Source organism: Rhinopithecus bieti, unplaced genomic scaffold (assembly GCF_001698545.2).
Source record: "Rhinopithecus bieti isolate Rb0 unplaced genomic scaffold, ASM169854v2 scaffold_1618, whole genome shotgun sequence".
In the NCBI taxonomy this organism is placed as follows: domain Eukaryota; kingdom Metazoa; phylum Chordata; class Mammalia; order Primates; family Cercopithecidae; genus Rhinopithecus; species Rhinopithecus bieti.
Window position 1 is genome coordinate 27,437 of NW_016803937.1, and position 21,859 is coordinate 49,295.

The 21,859-nt window shown below is 58.5% G+C and overlaps 2 protein-coding genes across 2 annotated transcripts in view; one reads left to right on the forward strand and one right to left on the reverse strand.

Moving 5' to 3' along the window:
- The first annotated feature begins 5,765 nt into the window (after nucleotides 1-5,765).
- SLC22A31 (solute carrier family 22 member 31) lies at nucleotides 5,766-11,181 on the forward strand. Its single transcript, XM_017859452.1, has 8 exons — nucleotides 5,766-7,342; nucleotides 7,459-7,701; nucleotides 7,925-8,093; nucleotides 8,304-8,449; nucleotides 8,551-8,659; nucleotides 8,766-8,980; nucleotides 9,694-9,805; nucleotides 10,633-11,181. Exons 1-8 carry the CDS (start codon nucleotides 7,279-7,281, stop codon nucleotides 10,937-10,939), a joined length of 1,365 nt encoding a protein of 454 aa, XP_017714941.1. The 5' UTR covers nucleotides 5,766-7,278; the 3' UTR covers nucleotides 10,940-11,181.
- A 265-nt stretch (nucleotides 11,182-11,446) lies between these two features.
- CDH15 (cadherin 15) overlaps nucleotides 11,447-21,859 on the reverse strand; it is a 14,841-nt gene continuing 4,428 nt past the window's right edge. The window contains 11 exon segments of the mRNA XM_017859256.1: nucleotides 11,447-12,075; nucleotides 13,001-13,159; nucleotides 13,308-13,553; nucleotides 13,588-13,661; nucleotides 13,928-14,167; nucleotides 14,353-14,495; nucleotides 15,325-15,578; nucleotides 17,061-17,246; nucleotides 17,727-17,855; nucleotides 18,630-18,790; nucleotides 20,187-20,331. Coding sequence (XP_017714745.1) covers nucleotides 11,782-12,075; nucleotides 13,001-13,159; nucleotides 13,308-13,553; nucleotides 13,588-13,661; nucleotides 13,928-14,167; nucleotides 14,353-14,495; nucleotides 15,325-15,578; nucleotides 17,061-17,246; nucleotides 17,727-17,855; nucleotides 18,630-18,790; nucleotides 20,187-20,331 — 2,031 coding nt within the window. The 3' untranslated portion in view covers nucleotides 11,447-11,781.

The following is a 21,859-nucleotide window of genomic DNA, read 5'->3' on the forward strand; positions in this document are numbered from 1 at the left end:
ATGGCGTGAACCCGGGAAGTGGAGCTTGCAGTGAGCTGAGATTGTGCCACTGCACTCCAGCCTGGGCAACAGAGCAAGACTCCATCTCAAAAAAATAAATAAAATAAAATAAAATAAAAGTCACCCAAATTGGAAAGAAGTAAAATTATCTGTTTGCAGAGGATATGATCTTATATACAGGAAATCCTTGAAGATTACACACACAGACAAAATGTGTTGGAACTAATAAATGAATTCAGCAAAGTAGCAGGATAAATGTCAAAATACAAAATCAGTGCATTTCTATATACTATCAATGAACAATCTAAAAAAAGCATTTTCAAAAATAATTCTACTTACAACAGCATCTTGGCTGGGTGTGATGGCTCACGCCTGTAATCCCAGCACTTTGGAAGGCCGAGGTGGGCGGGTCACCTGAGGTCAGGAGTTCAAAACCTGGCCAACATAGTGAAACCCCATGTCTACTAAGAATACAGAAAAAGTAGCCAGGAATGGTGGCAGGCACCTGTAATCTCAGCTACTTGGGAGGCTGAGGCAGGAGAATTGCTTGAACCCGGGGGGCGGAGGCAGTGAGCCAAGATCATGCCACTGCACTCCAGCTTGGGTGACAGAGCAAGACTACACCTCAAAAAATAAAAGAATAAAATACTGCCGAGGTGGATGGATCATGAGGTCAGGAGATCGAGAACATCCTGGCTAACACAGTGAAATCCCATCTCTACTAAAAATACAAAAAATTAGCTGGGTGTGGTGGCACACACCTATACTCCCAGCTACTCGGGAGGCTAAGGCAGGAGAATTGCTTGAACCCGGAAGGCAGAGGTTGCCGCGAGCCAAGATAGTGCCACTGCACTCCAGCCTGGGTGACAGAGTGAGACTCTGCCTCAAAAAAAAAAAAAAAAAAAAAAAAAGAATAAAATACTTAGTAACTACCTTAACCAAGGAGGTAAAAGAATTGTGCAATAAAAATCTACAAAATGCTGGTGAAAAAAAATTAAAGAAAGTATAAACAAATGAAAACACATCCCATGTTCATGGATTAGAAGAATTAATATTGTTAAAAATGTTGGCCGGGCGCGGTGGCTCACGCCTGTAATCCCAGCTCTCAGGGAGGCAGAGGCGGGAGGATAGCTTGAGCCCAGGAGTTCGAGACCTGCCTGGGTAATACAGCGAGACCCCGTTCTCCACAAAAAAGGAAAAAAAAAAAAAAAAAAAAAAAAGTCAACACTGCCCATATAAATCTACAGATTCAATGCAATCAGTTTTGATTAATTCAAAACAGTATTAATTCTTCTATCAAAAGATTTTGATAGGGAATTCGTATCAAAGTCCCAGTGACATTGTTTTACAGAAAACTCATTTAAAATTCATATGGAACCTCGAGGAACCCCAAATAGTCAAAATATTTTTTAAAAAGAACAAAGTTGGAGGACTCACAATTTCTGATTTCAAAACTTACTTCAGGCCAGGCAAAGTGTTTCACACCTGTAATCCTAGCACTTTGGGAGGCTGAGGCGGGGGTGGGCAACACAGTGAAACCTCGTCTCTACTAAAATACAAAACATTAGCTGGGCTTGGCGGCATGTGCTTGTAGTCCCAGATACTCGGGAGGCTGAGGCAGGAGAATCGCTTGAACCCGGGAGGCGGAGGTTGCAGTGAGCCAGGATTGCACCGCTATACTCCAGCCTGAAGGACAGAGTGAGACTCTGTCTCCAAGAAAAAAAAAGAAAAAAGAAAAGAAAAATCTCACTTAAAATCTTCAGTAATTGGTTTGGGTGCGGTGGCTCACAACTATAATCCTAGCACTTTGGGAGGCCAAGGCGGGTGGATTACCTGAGTTGGGGAGTTCGAGACCAGCCTGACCAACATGGAGAAACCCGGTCTCTATTAAAAATACAAAATTTAGCCGGGTGTGGTGGTGCATGCCTGTAATCCCAGCTACTTGGGAGGCTGAGGCAGGAGAATTGCTTGAACCTGGGAGGCAGATGTTGCAGTGAGCCGAGATCACGCCATTGCACTCCAGCCTGGGCAACAAGAGCGAAACTCCGGCTCAAAAACAAACAAACAAACAACAACGAGGAAAAACCAAAATAAAAATCTTCAGTCATCAAAACAGTGTAGTACTGGCATGAAGACAGCCATCTAGACCAATGGAATAGAATGGAGAGCCCAGAAATGAACACTCCTAAATGCGGTTGAACGATTTTTGACAAGGGTGCCAAGACCAGTCAATGAAGAAAGGAAACTGGTTTTTCAACAAATGGTGCTGGGGAAACTAAACATCTTCATGCAAAAGAATGCAGCTGTACTCTTACCTAACAGCAGATACAAAAATTACCTAAAAATGTCCCGTCTCTACTAAAAAAATACAAAACCTAGCCGGGCGAGGTGGCGGGCGCCTGTAGTCCCAGCTGCTTGGGAGGCTGAGGCAGGAGAATGGCGTGAATCCAGGAGGCGGAGCTTGCAGTGAGCTGAGATCCGGCCACTGCACTCCAGCCCGGGCGACAGAGCGAGACTCTGTCTCAAAAAAAAAAAAAAAAAAAAAAAATTACCTAAAAATGGATCAAATACCTTAATGTAAGACCTTAACTTATTACACTCTTAGAAGCAAGCATAGGGCAAAAGCTTCATGACACGAGACCTGGCAATGATTTCCTGCATATGACACCCAAGGCACATGTAAGAAAAGGAAAAACAGATTGACCTTCATGAAAATGAAAACAAATTGTGCATCAACAGACAATATCAACACAGTAAAAGGGCTACTCACAGAATGGGAGAAAATGTTTGGAAATCATATATATAATAATGGATTAATATCTAGAACAAAGAGAGAACTGCTAATGCTCAATAACGACAACAACAAAAAGGAACAGCCCAATTCAAAAATGAGCAAAGGACTTGGACAGATATTTCTCCAAAGGAGATATACAAATGACCAATAAGAACATGAAAAGATGTTCGACATTGCTAATCATTTGGAAAAAGCAAACGAAAACTACAATGAAATGCCATCCCACATCTATTATTGGGATGGCTACAATCAAAAAACCAGAAAATAACAGTGTGGGTAAGGATGGGGAGAAATCGGTACCCTGCTGCTAGAAATGTACAATAGTGCAGCCACTGTAGAAATAGTATAGTGATTCCTGAAACAGTTAAAAATAGAACTACCGCCCGGCGCGGTGGCTCAAGCCTGTAATCCCAGCACTTTGGCAGGCCGAGACGGGCAGATCACGAGGTCAGGAGATCGAGACCATCCTGGCGAACACGGTGAAACCCCGTCTCTAAGAAATACAAAAAACTAGCCGGGCGAGGTGGCGGGCGCCTACCTCCCAGCTGCTTGGGAGGCTGAGGCAGGAGAATGGCGTGAACCCGGAGGCGGAGCTTGCAGTGAGTCGAGATCCGGCCACTGCACTCCAGCCTGGGCAACAGAGTGAGATTCCGTCTCAAAAAAAAAAAAAAAAAAAAAAAAAAAAATAGAACTACCCTATGATTCAGCAATTCCATTTCTAGGTATATACATTGAAACTAATTCAAAGCAGGGTCTCAAGGAGATATTTATATTTCATGTTCATAACAGCATTGTTCACAACTGCCAAAGGTGGGAGCAACCTGGTTTACAGAAACAGATGAATGGGTAAGCCAAATGTGACATACCCATACAATGGAGTATTATTCTGCCTTTAAACGGAAGGAAATTCTGACATATGGAAGGATATGAATGAAATCTTGAGGACATTATGCCAAGTGAAATAAACCATTCACAAAAAGAAAAATACTGTATGATAAGACAGACTTAGCGTAGTCAAAATCCCAGACAGAACATAGAATGCTGGTTCCCCGGGGCCGGGGGACGGGCTATGGGGAGTTATTATTTAAGGGGCATCGAGTTTCTGTTTTACAGGGGGAACAGAGTTAAGGAGCTGGATGGGGCTGATGGCTGCAGCATACTGTGAATGTATTTGATACCACTGAACTGCACACTTAAAATAGTTAAGATGATACGTTTTGTTGTGTTTTACCACAAAAATAACTGGAACAAAAGGGAAGATGGTTATTGGCAAGGATGTCGGGGAACGGGGACCCTCCTGTATTGCTGGTGGTGAAATCGAACCACCGCTGCAGAAAACCGTTCTGCGGTTTCACAAACAGTTCACCGCCTGTGGCCCGGCTATTCCACGCCTGGACATACACCAAAGATAAATGGAAACGGGCACCCAAATACTTGCACGAAAATGTTCATCGTGTCACTGGACACAAAAGGCAAAAAGTAGAAGCAGCCCACTGTCCATCAACAGAGGAAGACAGAAGCAACGTGCGGGCTCCATCCACGGAGTATTATTCCCTCCTGAGAAGGAGCGCGGGCCTGATCCCGCTCCGCCGCGGACGAACCGTAAGCGCGATTCTAAGCGAAAGACGCCGGACGCAACCAGCCACAGCACGCAGGGCTGCACCGAAGCGGAGGTCGGCACAGGCAGTCCGCGGAGCGGGGGGTCAGGGCCCGGCGGGGCGCGGGAGCGGCTGCCCAGCACGGGCCGGCTCCGCTCGGGCAGAGGTGTTCCGGAGCCCGGGACGGTGCAGTCCCGCACACCGCGGGGGGCGCCGAGCTGAGCCCTGCGACGCGGGCGTGTGTGACGTGGAGCTCCGCCATCCATCAGTGTGCGGACGCGGAACGGCGTTCTGAAACGCAGACACGTGCCAATTCGAATGTTCGCGCCCAGCGCAGAGGCCCACTGAGAGCAAAACAAGACAACCCGGAGTCAGAAAGTCAGGAGCCAACACCACAGGATCACCGTGAGTTTCTCGCAATTACCGCGAAAACAACCGGACTTGAAATAAACGCGACCCACCTGGTTCCCGGAAGGAGACGCGGGATCCGGGCGAAAGGCGGTCAGTTCTCCCTTCGCTCGTCCCCCGTAGACGCCGCGCAGGCCCCGAGCTCCCGAGCGGCGGCTTTGAGACCCCGCGGGTCACCTGGGAGCTCCTCCGGCAAGAACCAGCCAAAAGCTCCAGCGCAGAGGAGGAGTCCGGCAGGCTTCCCCTCCCCGACCTCGCCCGCCCGCCGGACCCGACCCACGCGGGGGACCACCCTGGGGACGCCCGCCGGACCCCGCGCGCCCGAGCAACCTGCGGTGTACTGCGCCCCGCGCGCACCTGAGGCTCCGGCCACGCCCAAACGGCCTCGCCCCCCGGCTCCCACGGTGCCTCCCTCACTGGGGCGCCCTCACTGGTTTCGGCGCAAACCGCTCACTCCGCCTACGCCCCAGGAATCGGCCCACCCAATCAGACCCCGCCCAGCACGTTATTAGGCCGCCCTCACAGACCCGCCACCCCCGCTCCGCAGGGACTCGGGCCCCGCCCTTAAGTCCTCGCGCTCAAGCCCCGCCCCAGTAAAGCCCGCCCCGGGTCCAGGCCAAGTCCGCCCGACGCAGGCTGGCGGCCGATGGAGGCAGGAGGCCGCGGGGTGCTGAGAGCGCGGGCGGCTTCGGCCGGGGCGGCGGCCTGGCTGGCCCGCCGCCTCGTGGGTACCCCTGCATAGTGCTGGGGCTGGCAGCTGAGCTCCGGAGGCGCTGCTCCACCGCTCAGCCCGGCACCACTGCCGGCCGGACCCTCGGCTGGTTGCCCCGCCCTGCCGCGCTGCGCGGACCGCGCTGCTGGACGCCGCCCATCCCGCGCCTGGGGCCCACGCGCACCCCGAGCCCCTGCCTGCTCCTGCGCTACCCCGATCCCGCGCCCCGCACCTGCCCTGGTCCGCGCCCCGCGCCCGCGCCCAACGGCACCTGGCCCTGCACACGCGGCTGGCTCTACGCGCTGCCCGCCGCCGGCCTCCTACAAAGCCCGGTCACCCAGGTGCGCCCCCGTCCCTGCTGCCCCGCAGCCCTCCCAGTCCCCAGACCACCGAGGCCCTGGGTGTCCTTTCTCCATCCTCCCTGGCGCCTCTGACCCCGGTCCCCCGGCCGTCCTCCTGGGCTCCCCGCTCCGGGGCGGCCCCGGCCCGACGGTGTCGCAGACGCGCGCGCACGGGCCAGGCCCGCGGAGAGGCTGCTCCCAGGGGCCGGGAGGGGGCTGAATATGGGCCTGGGGGCTGCCAGGTGCGGGGCGGCCTGGGGCTCAGGGGGACTGGAGCTGAAGGCGAGGGCGGCCCGCGCCGGTGGGGGAGCAGGGCCTGGAATCCGCCTCACGACCACCAGCGTCTGGAGCAGACCGTGGCTTTGGGCTGGCTTGCCAAAGCAGAGTCTCTGCTCGGAGGGACTGACGTGGTCAGCACAGACTAGGAAAGGCTTCCCATCGGCTGGGCTGGAGGCAGCATTGCCTGAAGGGAAACCTTGACGGTCTGCTTGAGAAGAGATGGGGAGGCGGGGGACAGGGACCTCCAGGCCCGTTTCATCCCTTTCCACGCTGGGGCTGAGACCTGCCCACCCCTGCGGCAGCCTTTGCCCCGCGGCCCCCACCCCCCACCCTGGGAGGATTGGCCCCATTGTGGAAACTGGGACGGGGTTGCCACATCTCCGCAAGGGCTGCCTGGGGCCCTGGAACCCGCCGGGCTTCTCTCTCCACCCCGCTCCCTCCCACCTCCCACCTGCCCTCCTGTTTGGCTCCTGGATCCAGGAATGCCCCATCAGCTTTCACAAAACGTCAGGTTTGAAAGTAAAATCTCGGGCATAGCACGGCCCCCAGCAGTAGATTAAGCTTGGCAAGAAGACCCAGGAACTGGAAGGGGTGGGGGGAGGCGCAGAGCTCAGGTCAGCGGTCAAGGGCCTCACCGGGAAATGCAGCTGAGCACAGCTCTCCAGCGGCTGCCCGAGTCCCTCTTGAAATGGGCAGGGCAGGGAGGGCGTGGGCACCAGTGCAGGTGCTGGGGCTCATTTCTTAGGCCTGTGTCATGGCTATGACCCTTGGCCGAGTGGGATGGGGGCTGTGTCTATGATGCCACCGTGGCCGTCCCTTGGGTCCCTCGGAATAGGAGGTGGAAACAGGTCGGGTAAGATCCGGCCGCACGTGGGGGGAGAGCAGAAGTGGGGGAGGCCCTGTCTAGGGACAAGCAGAAAACTTAGGGTGGGCAGATCCCCCCGACCCCTTTGCAGGGAGTGCCAGAGTCCAGAGAGGCTGCTGTGTGACCTGGACCAAGCCCCTTGTCCTCTCATGCCTCAGTTTCCCCTTCTCTCCACGGAGGGATGGAGCAGGACATGGAGGGCCCCTTCCAGTAGCCATTCGGGGACTCCTTGCACCTGTCCCTGGTGAGGAGACAGGGTAGGGTCCTGAGCTGGCCTCCACATGGCTGCTGTTCCCCCAGTGGAACCTCGTGTGTGGAGACGGCTGGAAGGTCCCGCTGGAGCAGGTGAGCCACCTCCTGGGCTGGCTGCTGGGCTGTGTCGTCCTGGGAGCAGGCTGTGACCGGTGAGGCCCCTTCTCTTTTCATGCTGCCCAGCAGCCCTCCCCTCCGCCCGCTCTCAGGGTTCAGCTTGACCTGGTGCTGCCAGGATGAAGGTTGGACCCTGGATTATCCTGACGCTGTCCAAGCATGTCCCCCACTGCCCACCAGGTTTGGCCGCCGGGCAGTTTTTGTGGCCTCCCTGGTGCTGGCCACAGGCCTGGGGGCCAGTGAGGCCCTGGCTGCCAGCTTCCCTACCCTGCTGGTCCTGCGCCTACTCCACGGGGGGACATTGGCAGGAGCCCTCCTCGCCCTGTACCTGGCTCGTGAGTACCATGGGGGCTGCTGTCACTGGGGGAGGGGCAGTGGGTGGCCCGCAGGCCTCTGAGGCTCCCTTGCTGAGCGCCCCGAGCTGCAGGGACTGTGAGCAGTGAGTCCCCCTTGGGCATCCCGCTCCTGGGCAGGTCACCAGTAGGTCACCGCAGTTCCTGATGGAACTGTTCCATTCCGCTCCGAGGCCTCCACCTCAGCCTGTCTGTGTCTGCCCAGGCCTGGAGCTGTGTGACCCTCCGCACCGCCTGGCCTTCTCCGTGGGGGCTGGCCTTTTCTCGGTGGCAGGCACCCTGCTGCTGCCCGGCCTGGCTGTGCTTGTGCAGGACTGGCGTCTTCTGCAGGGGCTGGGAGCCCTGATGAGTGGACTCTTGCTACTCTTTTGGGGGTAAGTGTGGTGGGAGCTGGGACAGCAGCCCCCGTGGGGGCTGAGTGTGTAGTTTGCCTCCCACACCAGGTAAGTGGCTGGGTCACAGGGTCACAGAGAACCACAGTGATGTCCTGCCCCAAGCCTGGGGGTAGGATGGGGGCCCTGGCCTCTGCCCCTCCTTCCAGGAGGAGGTGGAGGGAGCCGTGGGCATCCTCACCAACCCTGCAGGTTCCCGGCCCTGTTCCCCGAGTCTCCCTGCTGGCTGCTGGCCACAGGTCAGGTAGCTCGAGCCAGGAAGATCCTATGGCACTTTGCAGAAGCCAGTGGCGTGGACCCCGAGGACAGTTCCTTGGAGGAGAACTCCCTGGTTACAGGTCAGGCGCCTGCCAGGGAGGAGGGAGATTCGGGTACTGGAGGAGGGCTTTGGAGAGGCACTGCTCCTTACCCCGCTTCCCTCATGTCTCTGTGACTACAGAGCTGGCCATGCTGTCTGCGGGGAGCCCCCAGCCCCAGTACCAATCCCCACTGGGGCTCCTGCGCACCCAAGTCACCTGGAGAAATGGACTTATCTTGGGCTTCAGCTCGTGAGTTGAGGAAGGGCTGGGGTCCTGCATATTCCCCCAGGGGTGGGTGTGTGGTCCCCAGAGTCCCCGGCTCTGGCTGGGCCCATAGCTTTGCCCTCTCTCCCAGGCTGGTTGGTGAAGGCATCAGAGCCAGCTTCCGCCGCAGCCTGGCACCTCAGGTGCCGACCTTCTACCTGCCCTACTTCCTGGAGGCCGGCCTGGAGGCAGCAGCCTTGGTCTTCCTGCTCCTGACCGCAGATCGCTGTGGACGCCGCCCCGTCCTGCTGCTGGGCACCATGGCCACAGGCCTGGCATCCCTGCTACTCCTCGCCGGGGCCCAGTGTGAGCTTGGGGACCCTGCAGGCCATACAGGGGCCATTGCGTTTGGGCTGAGGGTCTGCCCCACCAGGGGGTCATAGTGCTGACAGGTGAGCAGCCTGGGGTGGCAGCCCAAGGCCAGCTGCTGTTTGTTTTCCTCTGATCCTTTTGGAAAGTCCAAAAGGATCTTTTGTGACTGGCCTAAAGTAAGGAGCCTGTCTGAGCCTAAAACACCTGCCCCAGCCACAGAATGCAGCACAGGCACGAGAGGTCAGGAGGCCAGGCTGGGTAAAACTCTTCCCAGAGTTCCAGAGGGCCGAGGCCGGCCATGGGCTGGCGTGGGAGGACCCATATACTCAGGGCCGGCCACGTGGTGTGTGGAGCTGGGTGCAAAATGAAATGCCGGCCTTGCTTCCAAAGTATTCAAGATTTTAGGACGGTTCTCAAAATTGCGAAGACAGTGGACAGCAGAGCAGTAGCTGAGCGCAGGCTGGGGTGGAGGTGGTTGGTGTGGCTGTGACTTGGGGTCAGGATTCTAATATCCTTAGAATCCAAGCCAGGCTGGAATCAGGCTGCAGAGGACAGGTTCCCCTGCCAGGTTTCTCAGAGGGGCTGGAGAAGGAGGCCTGGGAAGTGGGTCGCCAGACAAGCAGTGTGGTTTTCTGGGGAGGGGCCCTGAGTGGCCAGAGTGGAAGGCCTTGGGGGAGAGGCTGGGAACCCCTGTCCTTTGTCCTCAGATCTGCCAGGCTGGACCATGCTGTCCCTCTCTGTCCTGGGGCTCCTGGCCTCCCGGGCTGTGTCCGCACTCAGCAGCCTCTTTGCAGCTGAGGTCTTCCCCACGGTGATCAGGTGAGCTTCAGGGCTGCCCGGCCACACAGCAGGGTCCAGGGCTCCCCCTGGGGAGGAGGGCCCAGGTGGACAGGAGGCCTTGTCCCCACACCCCACTCAGGTTCCTGCCTGTGATTCCTCCATCCAGTAAGGACTCGGGGTGAAGCGCTGCCCTGCTCCTGGATGGCGGGGGCCACTGCTTGCAGAAGGCTCTGGGCAGATGACTCAGGAACTGGGGAGGGAAGGCCATGCAGGCCTGAAGCGGGGTGTGCGGGGTGGGCGTAGAGATGAGGAAGCCTCCAGGAATGGCAGAATTCCAGGGGAAACCATCACTTTCCAATCTTCTTTTTTTTTTTTTTTTTTTTGAGATGGAGTCTCGCTCTGTCGCCAGGCTGGAGTGCAGTTGCACGATCTCAGCTCGCTGCAACCTCCAACTCTGGTCCAAGCGATTCTCCTGCCTCAGCCTCCCGAGTAGCTGGGATTACAGGCACGCGCCACCATGCGCAGCTAATTTTTGTATTTTTAGTAGAGACGGGGTTTCACCGTGTTAGCCAGGATGGTCTCAATCTCCTGACCTCGTGATCCAGCCGCCTCAGCCTCCCAAAGTGCTGGGATTACAGGTGTGAGTCACCACGCCCGGTGACTTTCCAGTCTTATAATGAACAGAGCAAAAAGTGCTCCAGGATGGGAAAGAGGTTTTTCCAAAACAATTTTTCAAATTAATATCCTCAGCCAGCAAACCTTAGGCTCTGCGGAGGCCGGGCCTTCCTGCTGCTCACTCTGGAGTCACATGCATGTCCCCATATCCGTTGCCCCACCAGCTGCCCCCAACACACTCTCTCCCACAGGGGGGCCGGGCTGGGCCTGGTGCTGGGGGCCGGGTTCCTGGGCCAGGCAGCTGGCCCCCTGGATGCCCTGCACGGCCGACGGGGCTTCTTTCTGCAACACGTCGTCTTCGCCTCCCTTGCTGTCCTCGCCCTGCTGTGTGTCCTGCTGCTGCCTGAGAGCCGAAGCCGGGGGCTGCCGCAGTCACTGCAGGACGCCGACCGCCTGCGTCGGTCCCCACTCCTGCGGGCCTGCCCCTGCCAGGACCACCTGCCCCTGCTGTCGCCCTCCGACGCCTGCTGGGCCGGCCACACCCCCGAGCAGCACTAGTCCTGCCTGGTGGCCCTGGGAGCCAGAATGGGACCGAGGTCAAGGCCTGGACCATGACTGAGTACCCCAGACATCTGGTCCAGGGGAGACACATTCGCCTCAGAAGCCCGTGTCTCAGTGCAGTTGGAGCCATGGGGACAGCATGAAGGTGTCCTCAGCTAGGCAGGCCCCAGGTACTGGGAGGCCGTGGGTCTCCTCCCTGGCCACACCAGCAGGTATGGAGGATAAAGGCTTCCATGGAACTGGTTCCCTAGTTCTTCTCTCAGGCCACACCTGGGGCCTGGAGGGGCCTCACCTGTGCCTGCTCCCCACCTCTGGGCTCACTAGTGAGGTGCCAGGGTGTCAGCAGCTGCTCCATAGCCCCTGTCCAGGTAGTGGCAGCCCCCGGTCGCCTCCTGCCCCAGCCAAGCAGGGTGGGATGGGGGCCCGGCTCTCAGGTCCCTGCCAGGCCAGGCCTCACTGGCCCCATCCCCTTCACGGTCAGTGCGGCGCTGGGCTCCCGCCCCACATGAGACAGACTAGCATGGTTTTCATTCAGATTTACCCAGGAGGTTTCTGTCTTTCATACAAAGATGAGATCCACTGGTAGGAGGCAAAGGTGGGACTAGGGGGGTGAACCCCATGGGGCCGATGGAGAGAAACTCTTCCCACCCCGGCAGGAAGGGTCCTCTTCCTGGCTGCCCCATCCACACTCAGGTTCTGCCCCCAGACTTGGGCCCTCGCCTGCAGGAAGGAGGCTGCCTCAGGCCCATGGGGGTCAGGCCCGGTGACCTCAGGCTGCCTCTGCAGGGGCCATCGCTGCCACGCAGCTGGGGAGTGGCGTGTCCAGTTGCACCCCAGGGTCAGGCGGTCCGGCCTCTGTGTCTGGGTAGAGGTGCCCTGGGAGAAAGACCCTCCCTGGCCTGGTGGTCCCATCTGGCCCCTCGCTCCAACCCTCATGGGTGCCCGTACATGTCTGCCAGCCGGGCGAAGCGAGGCCCCCAGTCCCTGAGGTAGTCGTAGTCCTGGTCCTCATCGCCCTGGCTGGACAAGATGGAGCTCAGGGTCCCCGCCACCGAGCCATCACCCTCGTAGTCATAGATGAGGGCTGTGTCATAAGGCGGCACACTGGGGTCACTATCTGCAGCCTCCAAACCCTGCAAAGAGGCCCGGAGAGGTCAGGACGCACGGAGGGGCCAGCAGGTGACCCGCCGCCACAGCCACAGCCCAGGGCAAAGTCAGCTCAAGGCAGAGGCTCAGAAAGGGGAAGCTGCCTATATCTGGGGCGAGGTCTGAGGGGAGGCAAAGTGTCCTGAGGGCACAGCAGGAGGATCGTGAAGAGGGGGCTGTGGACTGCCCCTTCCTCAGAATGAGGCCAGCGGCCAGCCCGTCCCCCAGGGCTCTGCCCTGCCCCAGCAAGGTGGAAAGGGGTTGCTCCCCATCACCCTGGTCTCCTCATCCCGGCGGCCCCCGTCCACTCAAGGCAGAGCCTGAACCTCCCGGACACCTCCGTCCGCAGGACGGCCCGCCTGCCTTTTGGAGGCTCTGTCTGCACGTCTGTCCTCTCAGCTCATGGGGACACGCACACTCCTAACTGGGGGTGTACACCTTTGCTGAGGGCTTTCTCTGAGTCAGGTGCTACAGGTGCAGACAGGCACAGAGGAGAGTTCCCTGTGCACCCCCCACCCCAGATTTCCCATGTTCATGTTCACCCTGTGGACGGCAGGGAATCATTAACACTGCATCCAGAGGGGCTCCTATGGAGGCCTTGATTCCACTGAGAGCCACCAAAGCCCAGGGGGTGCTCCCGGGGCTCCCCCACCCGCTCCACGGTGGACACGGCAGTGGATGGGTCTGTGGCCACTGCCACTCCATCCAGGCAAAGACCTGCATGGTGGGTGGAAGCTGAGGGCCCAGTTCGGAAGGTGGCAGTGGGGCTTCCACACTCCCGCCCGCACATCATCTTGCTTTGCGGTATCCTTGAGTGGCGCATAAGTGCATGCATGTGCAGGTGTGTAAATGTGCATATGTGTGTGCACCTGTGCATGCCAGTGTGACTGGGGTGTCCCCAGGAGCACCTACATCACTGATGAAGTCAGCAATGTCCAGGGGGCTGGTAGGCAGCGCTCGGGGTGGCTGGGGGTGCAGGCGGCTCTGTGGGGCATCTCTGCGAAGTGGCGGTGGCCCCAGAGGCAGGCTCAGCGCTGTCGGGTGACGCAGCTGGCTGATGTCGTAGGCATCCTGTGGGCGAGGACATGGAACAGAGCCAGGCGTCCCTCGGGTGGCTCTGGTGGAGGTCTCAGGTAGAGGCTCCTGGCCAGCTTGTTGTATGAAGGCCTGCAACCTGGGTTCCTTGGGGACCCCTCCCCACCCACGCCTGCCCCCTCACCTGGTCCTCCTCCCCGCCTCCCTGCTCATCGTAGTTGAGGACATTGTCTCGAAGGTCGTCCTGGGGGCTGTGCAGCAGCCCCTTGCCCCGCGACTGCTGCCGGAACCGTGCCCGGAGTGCCACGAGCAGGACTAGCACTGGGGAATGAGGGGACGCAGGCTGGGGCCAGGAACAGGACGCGACTTCAGGGGCCGGGCTGCGAGGGAGGTGGGAGGAGGGGGCGGGGCGGGGCAAAATGAGGCGTGGCTGGTAACCGGGGGAGGGGTTGAGGGGGCGGAGCTTNCCGGAGCAGCAGGCTGAGGCGGTGCAGGCCTTCGGGGACCTGGTTTCGCGGCCGCAGGCGCGCATGGCTCACTGCGGAGGGCGCCCGTGGTGAGCGAGAGCCTCCCGAGGCCGCCCCTACCTCGTCTGTCCTCCTCGCGCCGAGACAGGGTGGGGAATCCCGAGATGCTGGGCCTGGGTTCCCCCACCCTCCTCTGTCCTCTGGGCCCCGCACGGGGATGCAGCGGGTGGGGGGGACCCTGTTGCAGGACCACGGGGTTGCACGCCCCTCGGCCTCCTGCCCCTGGTCCCAGGCCGGAGTGTGGGATCGGGGAGCGCGGCGGTGGTGGGGAGCGCACCATTGACCTGGCTGAGGCTCCAGTTCCGGCCGAGCTCTGGGAGCCTGGGGCTCAGCTGGAAGTGGAAGGGGGCCCCATGGGGAGGCAGGTCCTCATCCGTGGCGCCCAGGAGGAGGCCGGGGCCCTGGTGCGGTTCGCTGCACAGGCTGCCCGGCGGCGGCAGGGCCAGTACGGGTGCGTGGTCGTTCACCTCCAGGATCTCAATGGACAGGGTGCCGGTGGCGGTGCGGGGCTGGGAGGCTGCAGGCGAGGGGGCCGTGGCTCGGTGACCCCGCCCCAACACCCCAGCCCGCCCCACCAGTCGGCTCAGAGAGGTGCAGCTCTGAGCCCCCGGGCGGCAATGGGCAGAGCCCTTGGACACCGGCAGGGGTGCTCAGCCGGGACAAGGCCAGGTCAGGGAGCCCCAAGCCAGCCGCGCCCCTCACCATCATCCTGGGCCAGGACAATGGCTCTGTACCAGCCGCCCTTGAGGAAGGGAGACGCCGGGCTGAGCACCCGCTGGGTCTGGATCCGGCCAGTGGCTGCGTCCACTTGCAACCAGTCTTCTGGGTCGTAGTCCTTGGAGTAGCTGATGCAGGGGAGGGGAAGAGTGGGATCTGAGTTTATCCCAGGGCCCCACAGGTGTGGTCAGGTATGGGTGCATGACATGCACTGCACACACAGGCACACACACACCTACCACATGCATGCACACACTACACGTGTACACACACACTCTTACATGCACATGCATGCACACACACACGTATATACCACATACACATACATGCATATGTACAGCGCACACACATGCACATATATACCCATAGACACTCTCTCACACTTTGCACAACCCTCCCCCACCTATACACCACACGTATGTACCACACATGTGCACACACGTATGCACATACACATGTACACACAACCCATGTGAATATGATGGGAGCTGCAGTCACCGGCACCTCCTGTGAGGTGAGGAAACTGAGGCTCAGGGAGGGCAGGCAAGCTGTCCAGGGCCCTGAGACAGTGTGTGGCAACCTAGTTAAGCCCCTGTCGGTGTTCGCCCTTCCTGGGCACCACGGACACAGACAGGGATTCACAGGGCCAGGCTTGGGGTGAAATGAGATGTGAACAGCCAGTCTCTTGGGAGCAGGGGCCTCCGGGGATGGACACGGCTGGCAGGGACAGACTGTGGCATGCACAGGCTGGAGCCAGGCCTGCCCTAGGGGGTGAGTTCACCCCAACATGCACACACGGGGATGCTTGGGACTCGAGACCCTCCAGACCTTCAGGAACCCACACCAGCAAATGGTCCCTACACCCTCTGACCTTTAGAGCCCAGGGATCAGGGGCACTCGAAGCAGGAATGGGGCCGTTAGCCTCCTCTGCCTCCCCCAGTGCCTCGGGAGCCCCACCTGAGCCTCTGCAGCTGCTCTGTGTCAGGGTCCCAGGCAGAGAAGATGGCCACCAGAGTGCCTGGGGGTGCCCCCTCTGCTAGGCTGGTCCGAAGTGGGTTCTCCTGGAACACGGGGGGCTCGTTGGTGTCCTGCACATGCACGCGGACCTTGGCCTGGCCGCGCTCGGCCCTGGGGGCAGCCGCCTGCAAAGGGGCCTCATTCTGCACCGACACTTTGAGCTCGTAGTGTTCACAGCTCTCATAGTCCAAGGCCTGAGGGAAGAAAGCACAGCCTGTTACTCACCCAATGCAAGTGTAGGCACCCGAGGGTGGGTGCCACAGGGGAGCCACTCCTTGGGTCTGTCCAGAGCACCTGTACTTTCCTTCTGCCCCTATTTAACCTTGAAAAAACAAATTATGCAGGACGAGAAGGCACAAATAATATTATTAAAATGCTGGTTGTGTGTGGTGGTGGTTGGGGAGAAGCCCAAGGTCCAAGCACACGCTCTGCAGGGGTTTCAGTGAGGGTCGTTGGGGGGGATGTCGCCAGCCCCTGCAGTCACTTGATTTTAAATAAAGGAGATTAGGCCCGGCGCGGTGGCTCACGCCTGTAATCCCAGCACTTTCGGAGGCCGAGGTGGGTGGATCGCAAGGTCAGGAGATCGAGACCACGGTGAAACCCCGTCTCTACTAAAAATACAAAAAATTAGCCGGGCACTGTGGCGGGTGCCTGTGGTCCCAGCTACTTGGGAGGCTGAGGCAGGAGAACGGCGAGAACCCAGGAGGTGGAGCTTGCAGTGAGCCGAGATCGCACCACTGCACTCCAGCCTGGGCGACAGAGCGAGACTCAGTCAAAAAACATAATAATAAAAATAAATAAATAAAGGAGATCATCCTGGGTGACATGGTTTGGCTTTATCCACTCAGGTGAAGGCTTTGAGAGCAAAACTGCATTTTCTCTACCTGGAAACTGCTGCGTCAGCTCTGGCCTGTGGTCTGCACCTTAGACCTGCCCAGCCAGACCTCAGCATCTCATGAGCCCGTTTCTTGCAGTCCATCTCTTGCTGTGTCAGTATCTAAATACATCCACATCTACACGTGCATACATATCTGTGCATGTGTCTCCTATGGCCTCTGTTTCTGTGGTAGAACCAAGACTGACACAGGTGTGCAGCTGTGTTTTTGTACATGGATTTCATAGGAAAGGGAGGAAGGCTGGACAGAACAGAGTGGTGTAGGGTGTTCCCTGCCTCTGGCCCTCAAGCCCCATGGGTAGCATGGCGTGGGACCCAGTCCTCAGGCTGGGGGGCTCCATGCCCTCCCACTCTCTTTTTTTTTTTTTTTTTTGAGACAGAGTCCCGCTCTGTCACCCAGGCTGGAGTGCAGTGGCACGATCTCAGCTCTCTGCAAGCTCCACCTCCTGGGTTCACACCATTATCCTGCCTCAGCCTCCTAAGTAGCTGGGGCTACAGGTGCCCACCACCACGTCCCGCTAATTTTTGTATTTTTAGTACAGACAGGGTTTCACCGTGTTAGCCAGGATGGTCTTGATCTCCTGACCTCGTGATCCACCCGCCTCGGCCTCCCAAAGTACTGGGATTACAGGCCTGAGCCACCGTGCCCGGCTGCCCTACCCCACTCTCTCTCACCCAAGGACGAACACAAGGTCCCAGCTGCCCAGGGAATGTGACCCTGCCGGGAAGGGGCTCGGACCCCAGTGGGAGCATCTGTGTGTGCCAGCTGGGGGCTGCTCACCTTCACAATGGACAGAATACCCTCATTGGTCTTGGGGTCCGTGCGGATGGTGAACTGCCCATCGGGGTCGCCTTCCAGGATGGTAAACCTGGCCACCCAATTGGGGGAGCCTGGCAGGTCCCTGTCCTCCACCTCCAGGCGTCCCACATCCACTCCGCTGATGGCCTCTGTGGCCTCCAAGAAGAACTGGTGGTGGGGGGGATCCCAGCCTCAGTTACCAGCAGGGCTGGGGGGAAAGCATGGGTGGGGCCCTCAGGGCCCTCAGCTCACCCACCCCTCCCACCCTCCCTCCTGCCTCCCAGCAGGAATGCCCTCCCTTGCCCCTGTCGAAGCTGCTCCCCACCCACTGGGTGTCCTCAGGTCTGTCTGTTTTGTAAGTCACTGCCCCCCAGGGGCCCCCACGGTCCTCCTCTGTGGGCTCAGCTTCATGCTCCCTTCCCATACAGCAAGGGCCGGAGGGAGACTTGCTCCCCAATGTTAGATGGTCCCAGAGGGCCCTACGGGCTGCTTCTCCCCAAGGGCCTCTCTCCCAGCTCTGACTCCATTCACATGCTGCCACGCACCACCCCCAGGCCCATCATGAAGCCCCCTGCCTTCTGCAGGAGCCCAAGAAGGGAAGGCAGCTCTAAGCAGGGGCTACTTTTGAGGGAGGGACAGCAGCAGCACCTCGTCCCTGGTGAACTCGGGGGCATTGTCATTGATGTCATCAAGAGTGATGATGGCTGAGGCAGTGGCTGTGAGGCCGTCTCCGGACATGTCTGCCACCTGCAGGGTCAGATTATACACCGCGACCACCTGGGGATGTGGGGCACAGGGTCAGAAGATGAGGGCCCAGGTGGGCCACATGGGGACTGGTCAGGGGTGGGAGCCAGGCCACCTGGCCAGCTCGGTTCCTACGGGAGCGCCCAGTGGGTGTTGAAGACCCCAAGTGGCCCTGAGAATCCTGCCCCGATCCTAAGTACATGGGGCTGTGGTGCTGCCCCAGCCTATGGTGCTGGATAAGCATTTACAGAGCACCTACTGTGCGCTGGGTAAGCGTTTACAGAGCGCCTACTGTGTGCTCAGCACCTAGCATACCAGTGAGCTTGGGACCCTGCCCTGGGGAGCCGTGGTTACTGGCAGGGACAGAAATGGACAAAGACCACGTAACACAATGTAACCAGGAGGGTTTCCCAGCGGGGCTGACTCAAGAGGCGTCTTTGGGGAGCACAGAAGTCCGAAAGCAAGGGGCAGCGGGGGCTCTGACAAAAGGAGCTAGTTACTTACTAGTGGGGAGCCATTGCCATGAGGCTGAGAGGGAAGGGGCTGCTTGGGGAGCCCTGGCCTGTGCCGGGCCCCTCACGCTCTACTTGGACCAGATCCCTCCCGCCCGGGCCAGTGCGGTTCCTGTCTGTGCATCAGTGGGTTCACCCCACACCATCTCCTCAGGAGCCAGGGCCGCTGCCAGCTCTGCAGCGACGGTAGGGACAGAAGTGTCTGGGGTCGGCAGGCTGGGGGCAGAGGGTCGCACAGGAGATGGGCTGCCCTGGCTGTGCAGGGAGGGGTGGAGCTGCCGGGGTGCCACCTCACCTCACGGTCCAGCCCCACTTGCACGGTGCGGATCTCGCCTGTGAGCTCGTCGATGCTGAAGAGCTCGGGGCCGCCCTGCTGCAGGATGGAGAACCGCAGTGCTGCGTTGTCCGTCTCGGGGTCGTCGGCATCTGTGGCCTCCGCCCTGGTCACATAGGTGCCTGGGAAGCACAGGGAGGCATGAGGGTCAACATCCACAGGGCCGATGGGCTGGGGCATCGTTGAGGGGTGCGGGGGCACCTCGTGTGCACAGGCTCCCTGGTTCCAGCACGGCTTGACCCCAGATGGGGCAGTCAGTCCATGCTGCTGTTCGCATCACCAAGGCGGCCTACACGCGGCAACCCCCAAGTCCAGATGCTTCCCGCTGCCCCTGAAGCCCACCACGCCATGTCCAGGCCACCTATATGGTGGAAGCCTTTTGCCCGGCTTGTGCTGTTTATGGGGTGGCAGCACAGGAACATAGGATGCTCCTGGGTCAGGTGCTGGCTCCTGTGCCTGCCCGGTGCAGGGGCTGAGGGCACTGAGTCAGCTTGGGCTAGCTAGCGGGGGGCCTCCAGGAGCTGCTGGCATCCAGGGTGACAGAGGACTCATGGGCAGGCTGAACAGAGGATGCACGGGCAGGATAAAACAGAGGACACACAGGCAGGCTGGGCAGAAGATGCACGACAGTTGAGCAGAGGACGCACACCGCGTCTGTGTAGGCCAGAGCCCCAGCCCCACCTGCTGTGGGAAGCAGCACTCGGGATGGTGCTGCTAGAGGAAGCCACATGTGGTAGGGCTATGCTTCACCTCCCCCCCATTTCCCTCTCCTGAGATTTAGGCCTGACCCCTCTGGCAGCTCAGGTGGACTGAGCCACCGAGGTGGGCTGGGAAGCACAGGCTTCGGGCCACCCTGGGGAGCAGCTCCTGGCCGGCTGTGACCTCCCCCCTCCCGGGACAGCTGGAGCCAGGACGTGCTGTCTGTCACCTGGGACAGAACGAGGCGCGGAGGCCTTGCCACAGACACAGGAAGGAAACTGAGGCAGGATATAAGCCTCCAAGCCTGAGCCTGGGCCAGGCCTGGCTACAGTCCCTGGTAGCCCCAGACACGAGGGGGCCTGTGCCCTTCCGCCAGGTCTTTACCACGGGCCCCCAGGGAGGTGGGAACGAGCGCCTGTGACTGGGGCTTGCAGGCCAACCCGGGTTTGGGGTGAATCACAACCAAGAGATGCCTGTGGGTGCTTCGCACCCTGCGTGAGTACAGGGTGAGGATGGGGTGTGCTTGGCTCCAGATGGCTCCCTTAGCAGGAGGGAGAAGTCATTTGCTTTTGGGGGAGAACAGGACCCCTGAAAAACCTCCACTCCCAGGCTCAGATTTTTGGGTTTGAAATTTATATTGAAATGAGAAGTAGCATGAGTTGACCTGTGGAAACGGACCTTCCTCGGAGACCTGTTTACTTAGTTTTAGACTCTCTGAGGGGCCTCTGGAATTCTTGCTTAAGGGAAATCCTGGATTTCTGGGTTCACAGAGCCCTTCCCCGCAGCCCCTCCCGGCCCAGGGCTGCCGTCCTGTCTCACCTGGGGCTGCGCCCTCCAGCACGCGGCCGGTGAACGCCTCCTGCAGGAAGACTGGCCGGTTGTCGTTCTGATCCACAACTACAATCTCCAGGTCCGTGGGGTCCTCCAGGGTGGATCCTCCCAGGTCCAGGGCAAATGCTCTTAGCTGTTCAAACACAGAGCAAGGGTTGGCTCTGTGGCCCCCAAATTTCTGTGGCTCCCGTTAGGGCCATGCGAAAGAGACAGCACGTTCAGACTTTGTCTCCAGCTGGAAACACCAACTTAAATAGGAGAGAAACAGCACAGTTCTGTCACAGTGGCTGAGAATGTCCCTGAACCGGAGCCACCTTCCCTTAGCAGACAGAGCAGGTGCCATTTTCCCTGCTTGCCTTGGCTGCCAGGAAGCTCACAGCTGCTTCATGTGTGACTAAAGTAAGGCTCTCAGAGGGTTCCTAATCTCCCTCCCTTTCTCTCTATGGTCTTGGTTCCTCCTGAAGTTTTTTTTTTGTTGTTGTTTTTGTTTTATTTTTAGATGGAGTTTCACTCTTATTGCCCAGGCTGGAGTGCAATGGCATGATCTCAGCTCACTGCAACCTCCACCTCCCGGGTTCAAGCGATTCTCCTGCCTCAACCTCCCGAGTAGCTGGGATTACAGGCGCACGCCACCATGCCCAGCTAATTTTTTGTATTTTTAGTAGAAACGAGGTTTCATCATGTTAGCCAGGCTGGTCTCGAACTCCTGACCTCAGGTGACACACTTCGGTCTCCCAAAGTGCTGAGATTACAGGCGTGAGCCACTGCGCCCAGCCTCCTCCTGAAGTTTAATTCCCCTGTGCACACGACATTTTAAAGGCCTCTCATCCTTTTGGAGAATGGGGACAATTACAGTTTCCATGTGAGAAATATTCTCAAATAACTTTTGATGTAAGCGATGGAAGGACTGGTTCTCAAAGTCTCAAGGAAGATTCGGGGCAAATAAAAGGAAATTTTGCTTCCTGCAAAGGCAAAGGCAGGAAGCATCCTTTCCCCACATCATGTACAAAATTACTTTTTCTTTTTTTTTTTTTAGACAGAGTCTGGCTCTGTCGCCCAGGCTGGAGTGCACTGGCGCAATCTCAGCTCACTGCAAGCTCCACTTCCTGGGTTCATGACATTCTCCTGCCTCAGCCTCCCGAGTGGCTGGGACTACAGGCACCCACCACCATGCTTGGCTAATTTTTTGTATTTTTAGTAGAGACGGGGTTTCACCGTGTTAGCCAGAATGGTCTCGATCTCCTGACCTCGTGATCTGCCCACCTTGTCCTCCCAAAGTGCTGGAATTACAGGCTTGAGCCACCACCATGCCTGGACTTTTTTTTTCTTTCTGAGATGGCATCTCGCTCTGTTGCCCAGGCTGGAGTGCAGTGGTGTGATCTTGGCTCACTGCAACCTCCACTTCCTGGGTTCAAGTGATTCTCCTGCCTCAGCCTCCCAAGTAGTTAGGATTACAGGTCGTGCCACACCTGACTAATTTTTTGTATTTTTAGTAAAGACAGAGTTTTGCCATGTTGGCCAGGCTGGTCTTGAACTCCTGACCTCAGATGATCCACCCGCCTCGGCCTCCCAAAGTGCCAGGATTATAAGCATGAGACACTGCGCCCAGCCCAAAATGACATTTTGGGGAGGGCAGACTGGGGGTGGGCAGGTTGGGAGAC